The 13178-nt window shown below is 30.8% G+C and overlaps 3 protein-coding genes across 3 annotated transcripts; 1 reads left to right on the forward strand and 2 right to left on the reverse strand.

The window, feature by feature from the left end:
• Nucleotides 1-222: 222 nt before the first annotated feature.
• Nucleotides 223-1407, reverse strand: Emc10 (ER membrane protein complex subunit 10). The gene is made up of 4 exons (XM_074255059.1): nucleotides 1219-1407; nucleotides 820-1083; nucleotides 477-743; nucleotides 223-390 (listed from the first exon to the last, which is right to left on the reverse strand). Exons 1-4 carry the CDS (start codon nucleotides 1276-1278, stop codon nucleotides 283-285), a joined length of 699 nt encoding a protein of 232 aa, XP_074111160.1. The 5' UTR covers nucleotides 1279-1407; the 3' UTR covers nucleotides 223-282.
• A 587-nt stretch (nucleotides 1408-1994) lies between these two features.
• Nucleotides 1995-5041, forward strand: Mad1 (Mitotic arrest-deficient 1). The gene is made up of 6 exons (XM_074255057.1): nucleotides 1995-2166; nucleotides 2274-2642; nucleotides 2733-2963; nucleotides 3214-4127; nucleotides 4196-4500; nucleotides 4578-5041. Exons 2-6 carry the CDS (start codon nucleotides 2274-2276, stop codon nucleotides 4925-4927), a joined length of 2169 nt encoding a protein of 722 aa, XP_074111158.1. The 5' UTR covers nucleotides 1995-2166; the 3' UTR covers nucleotides 4928-5041.
• A 455-nt stretch (nucleotides 5042-5496) lies between these two features.
• Zir (dedicator of cytokinesis) lies at nucleotides 5497-13070 on the reverse strand. Its single transcript, XM_074255052.1, has 11 exons — nucleotides 12752-13070; nucleotides 12438-12620; nucleotides 12157-12335; nucleotides 11733-11874; nucleotides 10091-11617; nucleotides 9803-10008; nucleotides 6856-9705; nucleotides 6403-6755; nucleotides 6121-6323; nucleotides 5723-6042; nucleotides 5497-5636 (listed from the first exon to the last, which is right to left on the reverse strand). The coding sequence occupies exons 2-11, from the start codon at nucleotides 12576-12578 to the stop codon at nucleotides 5582-5584; spliced, it is 5976 nt and encodes a 1991-aa protein (XP_074111153.1). The 5' UTR covers nucleotides 12579-12620; nucleotides 12752-13070; the 3' UTR covers nucleotides 5497-5581.
• Between the last annotated feature and the right edge of the window lie 108 nt (nucleotides 13071-13178).

Consider the following 13178-nt stretch of genomic DNA (forward strand, 5'->3'; position numbering starts at 1 on the left):
TGAAGCCACAACTTTTGTACAGGTGTTTCTAAGTATATATTGATTTTTTCATGACAGTAACTCAAGTTACCTTGATCAATATTTTTACTATGTACTTATAAAAAATTTATTTGCATGAATTTTTAACTATTTTTAACTATCCATTTAAATAAATAAAAATTTTACAATTATGAACAAATTTTATTAAACTTTTTTAATTACAAATGCATTATTTGGTAAAGAAGAAATAAATACTATTGAAAGAAATTATTTTTTTTTAACAAATTAGCTATTGAATTAAAATTATTGTCTTTGACCTCCACCACCACCACCACCACCTCCAGTTGCGGCATCAGGATTAGCTGCTGATGTAAGAACCACAAAAATCAGTGCGGGAACAATATACATCCACTAGAAAAAAATTGTGTGAGTAGTCAATATACTTAAGTCTTCAATTTATATTTTTGAAAGTAAAAAAAAAAAAAAGAAATTCTTACATATTTAGCTAGGAATGATCGATTGTCTTTGGTTTCGCCTCTTTCTCTTGCTTCCTTTTCTTTCTCAAGCTTGTAAATATATGATGCTGTATCAGGAGTAGGACCTGCATCAGGAGATTGTATTTGCACGCTAGTTGTCCACATTTTTGTCGTTGGTAAATTTGTCATACATGGACCAGGAGAGACTTGAGTTACTGATATTGGTTCCCCTGCTATATCTAGCCAAACTGTTAAAATGTCTTCAAATTCAGTCCCAAATAAATGACACTGCAATAAAGTAATAATTATTCTATAGTTTTCACAGTGCTTAATGATTAAAAATTGTAATCATTACTAAACTTACTGCTGGCACAGATGTTAAAAATGTTGATTCAAATCCAGAAGATGTACGTATTACTGCTTTTAGCCGATACTTATGATCATTATGTGCTAAAGTTTTTATAGCTGTCAATTGTGATGGAACTAAACCAGCTTGGGCTATACTTGAAACTCCATTTTTTATACTAGAAACTGTTATATTTCCTCTTTCTGTGAAATGAGGTATTGAATTATCATTTAAAGCATGGTACAAACGTATTTGTAACCAGCCATCGTAATCTAGTTCGCTCTAAAAAATATAAATAAATAAATATATTGATTAAATTTAAGATGTAGATAAAGTTATAAAATAATTAAAATTTTTTTTTAATGTCACTCATTTTTACTGTTAAAATTAATTAATAATTTTTCTATAAATACATACCCCTATAATAAATGGAAAGAGACTGAACAATAAAATTATCCCTTTATATACAAAATCCATAATTATATTTTTGCTGTAAATAATTAAATTAAATTAATTCGAGAATTAAATTACTATTCACTTATTCAAATATTCATTTTATCTCAATAAGTATTTTTTTATTTTAATTAATGTACAATAAATAAATAATTGTACAATGATTATTCTTATATGAAAAACATATTACAACAAATTTCTATGTAGCGAGATAAATTTTTTTTTTGACAAGTAAATAAATTTTATTGGTTAAAAGGTCATGTAAGTAAGCCTTTACTATATTTTCATGAAGTTGATAGATATATTAAAAATTTTTTTAGAATTTTGTAGCAATTAAATTATCATAAAAAAAATTTAATTAAAAAATTCCACATGTGAAAATTAATAAAAATTACAAGTGAAAATTTTTAAAAGTATTTTTTTATTGTAATTGATTTAATAAAAAAACTTTTTTAATTTTCTTAAACATGAAAAAGCGCTTGCGTGGCTTCGCAACCATGACATGTGTGTATAATGCTGAAGTTAGCCGTCAGCTGTCAATTTAAAAAATTTTTTTAACAGATTAATTACAATAAAAAAATACTTTTAAAAATTTTCACTTGTAATTTTTATTAATTTTCACATGTGAAACTTTTGAATTCATTTTTTTTTTTTTAATAATTGCATTATTATAAAATTTTAAAATAATTTTTAATGTCTGCCAACTTCAGTGGATTGACATGTTTACATATACGCTCTCTATTAAAATCCTCGAATTTCAAAAGTGAAGCCAGTTTTTTGTTGTTTAGTTGTTTGTGAAACGCCGATATTATTTTTGATATACTAATGTCTAGGATTTTACAAAAATACGATTTATGAGTATCAAGTTATTTATGTAACCAATAATATAACAGACATATATACATACCAACGGTATTTACGTTTTAACTTTTATTAATTATTTTATATAAACAAGTTTGAGGTTATAAATTAAAATTTTTAATATGATAATAATAACAATTATGATTATTCAATTTTAGATGAATGATCAGGATCCAACAACAGTAATTAAAATGCTTAATGATTTGAAATCAACAACTGAAAGTTATCGTCGTAATAGTGGAGTCCCTCTTCGTCTTTCTGGAGCCGGGTTTACTACCCCATTATCAACAAGTACTTTAGATACTGGTGACAGATTGAGAGTACCGCCAAGTTTTCCATCAACCAGTGGAAATACCGGCTTGCCTTCGTCTGAAGATAATACTTCTTCTGTAGCAGTATCATCTCACAATGATGAACAAACTCCACCAAAACGTAAACGAACACATGATATGAGTGATTCATTTAGTAATAGCATTGCTGAGTCGGCACCCGCAAGTCCATGGGAATGGAGACGTCTTCGAGCAGAAGTAAAATTGAATTTCTTTTTTTATAAATTTTATTGAATAATTTCAACAATTAATGAGTAATAATTAAATTTAATTGATGGTTTTTTGTAGGTGGTTTCTCTTCGGACACGACTTTCGCATCAAGAAGGTACAGTTCAACAGCTCCATAAATTAAGAAATCAACTGGAGGAAGTTTTTCAAAAAGAAAAAAATGTGCTTGAAATGCAGGCTGAATTAGATAAGCAAACAATTAAACAATTAGAATGGCGGATTGAATCTATTCGAAAGACTGCTCAAGAGGCTCGTGAAGCACATAATAATATTGAAAGTGAAATGTTTCAGGTAATTATTCATGACACTGAAGTTGACAGGTATAAAAATTTTTTTTAGATATTTATAGCAATTAAATTATTTAAAAAAAAAAAAAAATTAAATTAAGAAGTTTCACATGTAAAAATTAATTTTTATTAAAAAAATTTTTTAAATTAACAGCTGACTGCTAACTTCAGTATTAAAATTATTTACATTATTTTTTTAGCTTATGTTTATTAAAAATTATGTTAGAAGTAATTTTTTTTCTCTTATAAAATAGATGAAAAGAGAATTGGAACAAAAGATTAGTAATTTAATTGATGAGAATGCTAAATTGTCAGAACGTACCAAACATTCCAATGAAAATGAAAATAAAAATAATTTAGAATCATCATCATCAGTATCATCACCTAAAAATCAAGCTGAAACAGACACGCAGGAAAAATTGGAAATGGCTGAAAAAAGAATAGCTGAATTGGAAGAAAAATTACGGGATAATTTGGTATTACAAAAAGAATATGAATTACAAAAAATTGAACTTCAAAATTCTAAAATGACCATAGAGAAATTAGAATCTGAACGATCATTGTGGGAAGAAGGAAAAACACTTATAACCCGGGCAGCAAGAGCGAATGAATTAGAAAAAGAATTGCAAGCATCTAGAGAAATTATCAATGGAATGCGAGAATCTGTAAAAGGTAAATTACTTCTTGAAGAACAAATGTCTAATATGATGCAACGATTAGAACATACTGAAAAAGTTGAGCACCAAGTAGCAATTTTGGAAGTTAGATGCAATGAATTATTAGGAAGATTGAAAGAATATGAATCAATTGGAATTGGAGCTGATCCATTATCATTGAAAAGAGAAATTAATCGATTACAGCAAGCTGAGGCAATTTTAACATCTGAAGAAGGTCAGTTGCGTTCCCGAATAGAGTCAGTTCAACGAAAAAATCAAAACTTGCAAAGAAAGTATGAGGACGTTAAAAAACTGGCGAACGAATCAAGCGTGTCGATAGACAGATTAAACAAATTTGTCAATCGATTACAAAAAAAAATGTTGTTAGTTACACGTGAGAGAGACAGTTATAAACAACAGTTGGATTTATACGAAAAAGAAATGACAGTGGATGTCAATAGCTTTGTTAATGAGCGCATTCTGGCATTAGAACATATCCTTGAAGGCTACAGGTAGTTAACACTTCAAAATATTTTTGATTATTATATAAACCGTTCTTAATTAATTTTATCAATTTCAGAGATTTAGTTTCTAAGTTGGAAGCTGACTTAGACTCGGTCGATTCCATGGCAACAAAAAAAGAGTGTCAAAGATTACAAGAAGAAGTTGATAAGCTCAAGGGTGAATTGGAGCATCGAGTACTTAAAGGGGATTTTAATTGTAATGCACGGATATTACATTTCAAAATGAATCCGGCAGCTTTAGCAAGTCAACAAGCTGAAGAAAAAATGGCAGCAATTTTGCGAGAGGTTGAGGAACTTCGAGCCAGAGTTCAGTTGGGAAATACTGATTCACCTATCGGTGTTTCTTCAGTTCAAGCACAAGGTTAATAATGGTATTTTTCACAGGGTATTAATTGATTTAAAAAATTTTTATTAACTTTATTTTTTTAATTTATATAGAAATAGCTGAACTTAAACAGAGCCATGAAATTAAAATAGCTCGGTTGAAGGATGTCTTCAAAGCATCATCGCACGAATATCGACAAGCGTGCTATCAATTATTTGGGTGGCGAGTAGATCGAACAAAGGAAGGACGATACAAGTTATCGAGTCAATATGCTGAATCACCTGATGATTTTTTATATTTTCAAGTAGGCGAAGGTGTTGATTTACTGGAAACGCAATTTTCAGCAACTCTTGAACATTTCATTGAACGTCATTTAAAAAAACAACACAGTGTTCCAATGTTTCTTAATGCCGTACAAGCTGAACTTTTTTCTCAACAAACCGCAACCAACATGATAACATAACTTGAAAAGATTGTATGAAAGTATGATAATTATTTTTAGTTTGCTTATTATTTTTTTGTATTTTTCATTCAATCTTGACATAAAAAAAAAAAAAAAAAAAAAACAACTATTTTTTTCTCAATGTAATAATTCAAATAAATTTTAGAAAAAAAAATTTAAGTCTTTATTAATATGATAAATTAAAAATATTTAAATTTATTTACGACATTTGTATAAAAAAGCTTAAGCCAAATTTGACTACTTAGATACTAGATTAATAAATTAAAAAAAATTTCTTAAGTACGATTAAGTAAAATTGTGTACAAAAATGCTTTACATTTGATTTAAGTCGGAAAATCCTAGCAAGCTGTTAATAAGTATAATAATAAAATTTACATGACTAAATTATTTGTAGCAAGTACTCGATACTTAAAGTAATAAATTAATTAACTATTGAATGTGATGTAGATATTGATGGATTTTCCTAAGTATTTAAAACAATTTATATAATTAAAAAAAAAAAAAAATTAAAGATATGAATAGATCACCAAAATACTATTAGGTATATCTTACTGTTTTTGTAAATTACAAAAGTCTTGGAATAAAAAGTATCAAAATGCTTTATATGAGTATCTTGACGTCTTTGGTTAATTTATTATGGCAGTAAGCAAACTTCTACCAGAGTAAAGATGTTAATGATGGAGATTCTTGATTCATCGGAGGAGACCCGCTGTAAATTAATCAATCATTTATTATCAATATAAAAATTAAATAAAAAAAAAAAAAAAAAAAAATTTAGCTAATAATTTATTTTACCTCCAAGTAATAAGAGGCGCTAACTTTTCGGTTAAACGTTGATAATTTCTTTCTAATTCACGTTGATAATCACGTTGATCAGGACCAATGAGATTTTTGTTTTTACGTAATGCGTCTAAACATTTTTTTGTAAAATCTTTGAAACAAAGCCGTAATTTATGTTGAAATCTTGAAGGATGTACGTTTGATTCTCTTATATTTGAAAGAAATACATTAGCAACTTCTGCTGGTCCTTGATTAACAGTTGTACCGATACAACCTTGAAGTACCATTTGTAATATTTTTGGGTCCGGTGGATCTTGATTTGTAGCATTAGCCAACTAATAAAAAAATTTTTTTTTTAGTTAATCAATAATTTATTTTTATTACTGTAAGTATTGAAAAAATTAATTTTATACCTCAACTGTTTTTTTCTGAATATCTTCAATTGCCACTTCAATAGGACTAAGTACAATTTGCTTTCGAGCCACAACTCGTATACGTGTTTTGAGGTATGGAAAATACGTGGCAACTGTTAAAATTGTTTTTCTTTTGCATTGTTCCTTGAGTTCACCATGAGCTTTTCCACTTGTAGTAAAAGGTGTTGCATAAATAAATCGTTCTGTGAAAATAAAATAAAATAAATTTAACCCAAATTTGAAAATATTAAATTGATTAAATTAAAAAAAAAAAATATTTACTAATATTAAAGTTCCTATGAAAAATTGTTGGTCTGTGTCTCAGCTCATATGCTTCAAAATATGGCTCTACATAAGTAATTTGAACATATGCTTTATCAGGATCCAATTTGCTAACATCTACTGGATTAGAATCTTTTATTATGACAACATTGTCGACGCTAAATCGTTCGATGTAGAAATTTTCAAGTCTTGAAAATATTTCCGGAAGCTTCGTAAGAGTCGGTTCTTTATAAACAAATTCTTCACCATCAAGATCGCCGAATTTACTACCGTAAAAACCGACTCTGAAGTAAGTTCCAAATACCCGTTTACCTGACAGTTGATCAATTCTTGCATAAGCTTCATGGAGTTTGCTAAAAAAAAAAAAAAAAAAAAAAAAAAAAAAAAAAAATACGTATTAAAAGAGTGAAAGCATACTCCTGTTATATTTAAATATGATTAAATTATATTTACCCATGAATATTGGCCAGTTTTTTATAATCATACGCAGTCTCTGCAATCGGAAGCAATACACGATAAACATGAGGGATAGCTTCATACATTCCAGCAGCGAAAAAAGAGCTAGCGGCATGCTCCAGTAACCCAGCGAGTCCACTTTCTGAGAAATCGGGACCAAGACATAATCCTTCTTCTCTCCGTGCTAGAACATCATCTCCAACTGCGCTCTCCTCTAGTACATTAGTAGAAACAGAACTTAAAGCGACTGCTCCGATAGGCCGGCCGCCACTGCCTGGTTCGAGCAGGTGAAGATATTCGGCAACAAGTGCAGCGCTATGAACCAAACACATTGCCGCTTCTGTATGATTTTTACGTTCCATGTGCTGTTGCGCCATATTTGCCAACCAAGTTAAACGTAAATCTGGTGAGCTTTGGTAGCCTTTAGCAATACGATACATTAAATCCAATAACATTTCTGGATCTTCTTGAAACTCTTTCATTTTAACAGTATCTGAGAGTATCATATGTAAATTGAATAATAAATCTTTAACCTGCTCAGGAAAACTGGTATTCGCTAATTCATTATCTCTTTCAGCGTAAACTAAAACAGTTTTCAAAGCTCGGCGTAGCGCACCTTCACTAGGTCCACGTCCACGGCCAACAAGAGTTGACAATGACGTAGTCATTTGCATTTTAACTCTAGCAAAATTATTTCCAATTTCAAAATTTTGTCTCATAAGAAGATACAAACTGGCAGCTGCATGACTCCGAATTGCACTCAATGGTGAACTACACCGAGTTAGTAGCGTTAAGCAAAGATTGCCACATCTTTCGCTTCCGTCGTCAAAAAATGCACTGTGATATTTAACAACAAGTGCGCGTTGAGTATTAAACATGTGTTGAAGTACAGAGGTACTTTGGTTTCTTTGTAAAGCTCTCAAAAGTACCTTTAATACACCATTGATTGCACCACCAGCACAATCAGCTTGAACAATAACTTCCAAAGTATCAAGTACAATAAGAGAGGCTTCAGCTGCTAAAGCACCTTCGATATGAGCATCTTGTTCGACAACTCGCTCTTCAGCTGGCTCATTGGTTCTATACGCCATTTGATCTTTTCTCCATCTGAGTTTATCACCAATAATTCGTTCCTTTCGTCGCAACATCATTTCACTTCTTGCGCTACCCTGACCAAGTATCACGTCCTCTAATCTCGAACGAATATCACCTGATGCAGCTACTTGTTGTGGCACTCTTTTCATAGCTTTTTTACCTTTATATTCAAATGCAGCAATACAAATATTAAGTACATGTAGTAGACATAAAACTCGTCTTGAATTTAACTCAGAGCACCACTGAGTGAGAACACTGCGCTCCAAACCCTTCAAAACCCACAAAAAACACATAAGTAGATGTCGTGTTGTTTCTGAGCTCAAAGATACTCGACAGTAAAGACTAGAAACATCTGCTGAATTGCCACCCGCAATAGCAAGCGCTACTGACTGTGTAATTGAATTTGAGTCATTAGGATATAAGCTTTTATTTTTTGAATCCCATTGATAAAGCTGTGGTAATGAATCCATAATAATATTTAACAATGGAAGATATAAAACAGCTACACGAGCTTTTGCTGATGGATCTGAATATCTTGGATCTTTATCATGACAAGTCATTAGATATCTTACAGAGCCTATAGCTTTACTTTGTAACACTGGATTTGGTATTTCAAGAGTTGTTGATAAATCTAATAATACTAAACCTACAAGAAAATGCTGTTGACGAAATTCTTGACTCAATTCTGCAAATCTAGCACAATTACCAGGTACCAGTGTAGAAATAAGACTTCCAGTGCTGCTACTGACAGAAGGACTTGGAGATGCTGGTGCTGATCCAGAAGTATAACCAGTACCAAATGGAAGATTTAATGCGACATAATGTTCGTGAGAGCATACTGTTCTGATAAAATCCATTTTAAGTGAAAACAGTGTAGTTGAATCGGGAACGTGAATTGTTGCATCAGATAATAAGCAACATGCTGTTCGGACTAATGAGAGCACGAATCCACGATCCATAATCGATAGTAAGTCTGATAAAAAATTTGCCAAACTAAATATTAAATTGTATGCTGTTTTAAGATCTTTAATATATCTATTTATCACTTCATTTGTCAAAACATCTACTAAAGTAGAAATATCATCACAATATTGCGGTGAAAATCTTATTTTTCGCGGAGCATCTAAATTACCAGTTTCATATAAATGTGTTACCATTGATCTGACCATGAGTTCAAAAAAAAACCATGAATGAATTATCGCTAATTCACGAGCTTGTCCAGTTGAAACAACCCAATGTAAAGCTAATTCTTCGTGAAGTAATCTCCTGATTAATGGACAGTTTATTAATGGCGATTCTTGACGCATTGATGCGGTACGATCTAAACCACGAGCATGAATTTCCATTTCTAAATCTTCAACTGATAAATCTGGATTACTCCGTGAACGAGCTACTCTCGGTGATGATGTTATACGTGGTAGAGAGCATTGATATGCAGCATACGTCGCTAAAAGAGTGTGCCTACCGTGAACATCAATCTGGCCGTCTGGTAAATTTGTTATATTTTTTGCTAGAAGACCTATCGCTTCAAATAATGCCGCGGCAATATTTATTGGACATGACGGTAATATTGGAGGTAGCACTAAATATGATATTAATTGATCGAGTAACTGAGGAAGAGAACGTACTAAAGCTGAGTTTGATGTACGAGATAATTCCAGTAACGATGATCTCAATTCTATTTCCATTCCAGTTTCTCCGATTCTTGGAGGTACTTGTCCCGTTTCTAAATAACCACAGAGAGATAAAAATCTGGAAAAATTTTTAAATCATTATTAGAACTTAAAAAAAATAATGAATTAAAAAAAAAAAAAAAAACAAATTTATAATAAAAATTAACATAGAATACCTGTCAATATATTTATCTTGAGGATGTACGCTTGAAACTGGTTCAATAATAATATTAAACACCCCACGATGAGCATCAACCCATCTAGTTCCAGGTAATAGCACATCAGGTGCTATGTAAGAATAGTTAGATGGTGGAGGATCGAGCATAGCAGGTAATGTAAATTCACCAAATTGAAGATGTCCATCTCGCAACAGAGGTAACCACTGAATAGAAATTAATTTATTTGTTTAGTATCATAAAAAATGCCTTGATTAATTTTTATTAGATTTTAAAAGGTGTACTTACCGTATAAGCAATTGGTGTTTCAACATTTGGCTGCTCAACTTTTTTCTGACAGCTAATATGATAGAAGGTAAATAATAAATGATGACGAGCGCCTAAATCAGCAGGAAGACGTATTTTAATTTCATCATAAAAGTTTGGATTTTTATTATGGTAGGAAACGGAAGTAAAACATTCGTGAGTCATTTCAGGACAAGATGATCTACCAAATATTGCTGTCAATGCATCAGCTTCTTGTTCACCGCCCATTAATTGGACTCTGACAGTTATATTACGTGCTGATCCAGTTCTTGAACTAAAATTAACTTCTTTCGGGTAAATATAAAGAAAATTACGATAAATTAACTCGGGTATAACAACGTCACTGGAAAACTCAAGAACTTCTTTAATTGGTCTATTTTTTTCATCTGGATAGGGTATAAGTCTTCTTAAATCTGGATCTAAACAACGTGGTAATTCATCAGGCTTTGGACTTAAATCCAATTTAAGAATACCTGGTATGCATTTTAATCGTTTCAAATTAGATCCAGGTCTACGTAATTCAACCAATAATTTATAGAGATCTTCGTCTCTCAATCTTTCACTTTCTTGTTTAAAAAAACTAGAGACAGTCAATGTTATTGGTCTAAAACTATCCAAACAATTAGCAAAATCATCTGGCGACCAGCTACGTCGTTTGTCAGAACTTTTACGTTCCAAAGAACCTCGTCGAGTAGGCTGTTCAACTTTTTTACGCCACTGCTCTAAGCTTCCAGATTTTCTATCTAATGACCCTGCACTGCCATTGCTTTCAGAATCCAAGCCACCACCATTGCCACCGCCTATTACGGCTGACAAATGGATAGCAGTCCAGGCAAAAGGCATTCTATAACGTCCCAAACGTTCACAAGCGATAGCAGCGGCTACTTTAACCTTATCTCTATTTTTGTCATCACGTAAATAAGGTTCAGCACATTCAGAGATATCACCCTGTAGTACTTTTTCCAATCTAACTACTATAAATAAATCAGGGCTTGGTTTACTGATGCTAAAGACACAGCTTCTTGCCAGAGTACTTGCATCGCTATAAGCAATATGGCTACCGAGCATTCGTTTTAAATGTTCTGGATTCATATCAACGTAAAAATTTTCAGAGAGTTTTCGTTTTTCTTTGGCATCATAGAGTGCGAAACTCGCAAATATTGGCTCCACTTCTAATTCTAATTTCAATTGAAGACATTTAACGAGTATTTTGTGAGAAAATAATTCACTAGGTTCTAATGCTGGACTACTTTCTTGCCACTCGTCATCTTGAGACGTTGGCGGAGTGTAAAGTGGGAATATCGCATCCTGTCGATCTTCTGATCGTTTTTGCTCATTTATTTGATCAATCGTTTCTGGTGAAACTCGATCAAGTAAACCAGGTAAAAGAGGGTCATGCTGCGAATGACGTAAATCTAAACTAGCCCAGGAACCTCGTGGTGTATCCAATGAACTTGATAAATCGTCTTCATCATTTGGAGAATTATAAAGAATGTCTTCTTGATCGACCTATGTTTCAAGTTAAATTAAAAAAAAATATTTAAAATGTTTATTAAAATTTTGCAATATGAGGAAATAGATTTGTTACACTTTAAAGTAATTATTAACAAAATTTTATACTGACTTCAAAATCTTGTCGGGGAGTATCTAGAAGAAGTCTCTCTCGAGCAATTGGAGAAGCTTTCCTACGATATTTTCTATGAATAACTATCCAGTCAGACGCAAAAGTTTCAATACATCTCCGAATATAAGGACTGACTGTATCACTGTAAAAAAAAGTAATAAAATTTTATTATAAAAAAATATGACACTGAAGTTAGCAGACGTCTGAAAATGTTTTATTTTTTTTATATTAATTTAATAACAACTAAAAAAATATTTCTAAAAAATTACACTTATAGTTTTTCAAGTTTTTTACAAGTGAAATTTTTTTTTTTAATTATTTAATTGAAATTTTTTCAATAAAAAATTTCTAAAAATTTTGAAATGTCGGCTAACTTGATTTTCATAAAAAAACTTTAGAGTTAAAAATAATTTTAATTTCTTACAGAGATTCAAATGGAATTATAGGACTTTCTGTATGAATTTTCCGCTTGACAACTCTTAGCTCAACATCATCGGGTGGAAAATCTAATATTGACCGTAATGGATCACGTTCAATGATCAACAGATGTTGGTTTAGAAAATCTTCATAGTCTACTGGCTCATACACTTCGCAGAGTGAAATCTATTCAGAGTTTATAATAAATATTTTATATATTAATTTCAATTTGTTAAGATACATAGAACTATACGACTAAAAATATTGTGACGTTTGAATTTAACGTACAGATGATGAAAATCCACTTGCATTACTCTCGCTTTTGGAAAGTTCTCTTGAATATGACGAAGAATTTGATATATGCCGACGAACATCAGCAGCAAGTTGCTTGCTTAATTTATAAGCAAATGTTCGATGGACAGAAGACATTATCACTGACACGAGGTTTATATTTTACATGAATATCGTTTTCTGTAAATAAAAAAAAAATTTTCTATAAGAATAAATAAGACTTTCAAGTAGAATATATATAAACAATTAGCGAAAACAGTGTTTTAAATTTTGCGGCTCAATTTTATGATTTATTACCTAAACAAACTTACGTTATAATATTTTATGTAAACAAATTATAGTAATGCACTTATTTAATCACTATTAACAAATTTAAATATTATAAAATATTTTGATTTTTATGTATTTTTATAAGTACTTTTTTTATTTTATTTAATGTAACTATATCATTATTATGTAAAAAATAATATCAAGATAATTAAAGCCATTTTTGAGAGAGGTTATAACATATACTAAATAGAAATGAACGCTGTCTTTTTACTGCAGGTGGGAAATCACACATACAAAAGTTCATCTGTACATGTATGTGAAACTGAAAGAAGGTATTGTAGGCATGCATTTAAACGCATACATACGTATTTTATAAATTGATTATTCTAACATTTATTTTACATAAAGAAAAAAATTATAATTTATTCATTAAAAAAAAGTATTGTTATAAGTGAATCTATAGAATAT

This window comes from Cotesia typhae, unplaced genomic scaffold (genome assembly GCF_013202065.1).
Source record: "Cotesia typhae breed Kobodo isofemale line unplaced genomic scaffold, CoteBio_Ctyphae scaffold_13, whole genome shotgun sequence".
Lineage (NCBI taxonomy): Eukaryota > Metazoa > Arthropoda > Insecta > Hymenoptera > Braconidae > Cotesia > Cotesia typhae.

Bases quoted from the DNA above. Each gene is read 5' to 3' on its own strand.
- Emc10 (XM_074255059.1), bottom strand. From the start codon at position 1,278: ATGGATTTTGTATATAAAGGGATAATTTTATTGTTCAGTCTCTTTCCA. The intron at 1,084-1,218 runs GTATGTATTTAT...TATATTTTTTAG, and splicing joins TCTTTCCATTTATTATAGGG to AGCGAACTAGATTACGATGG. The intron at 744-819 runs GTAAGTTTAGTA...ACTTTATTGCAG, and splicing joins TTTTAACATCTGTGCCAGCA to TGTCATTTATTTGGGACTGA.
- Mad1 (XM_074255057.1), top strand. From the start codon at position 2,274: ATGAATGATCAGGATCCAACAACAGTAATTAAAATGCTTAATGATTTG. The intron at 4,128-4,195 runs GTAGTTAACACT...TATCAATTTCAG, and splicing joins CATATCCTTGAAGGCTACAG to AGATTTAGTTTCTAAGTTGG. The intron at 4,501-4,577 runs GTTAATAATGGT...TAATTTATATAG, and splicing joins TTCTTCAGTTCAAGCACAAG to AAATAGCTGAACTTAAACAG.
- Zir (XM_074255052.1), bottom strand. From the start codon at position 12,578: ATGTCTTCTGTCCATCGAACATTTGCTTATAAATTAAGCAAGCAACTT. The intron at 11,875-12,156 runs GTAAGAAATTAA...TTTTTTTTACAG, and splicing joins ATAATTCCATTTGAATCTCT to TGATACAGTCAGTCCTTATA. The intron at 6,324-6,402 runs GTAAATATTTTT...TTATTTTCACAG, and splicing joins TCATAGGAACTTTAATATTA to AACGATTTATTTATGCAACA.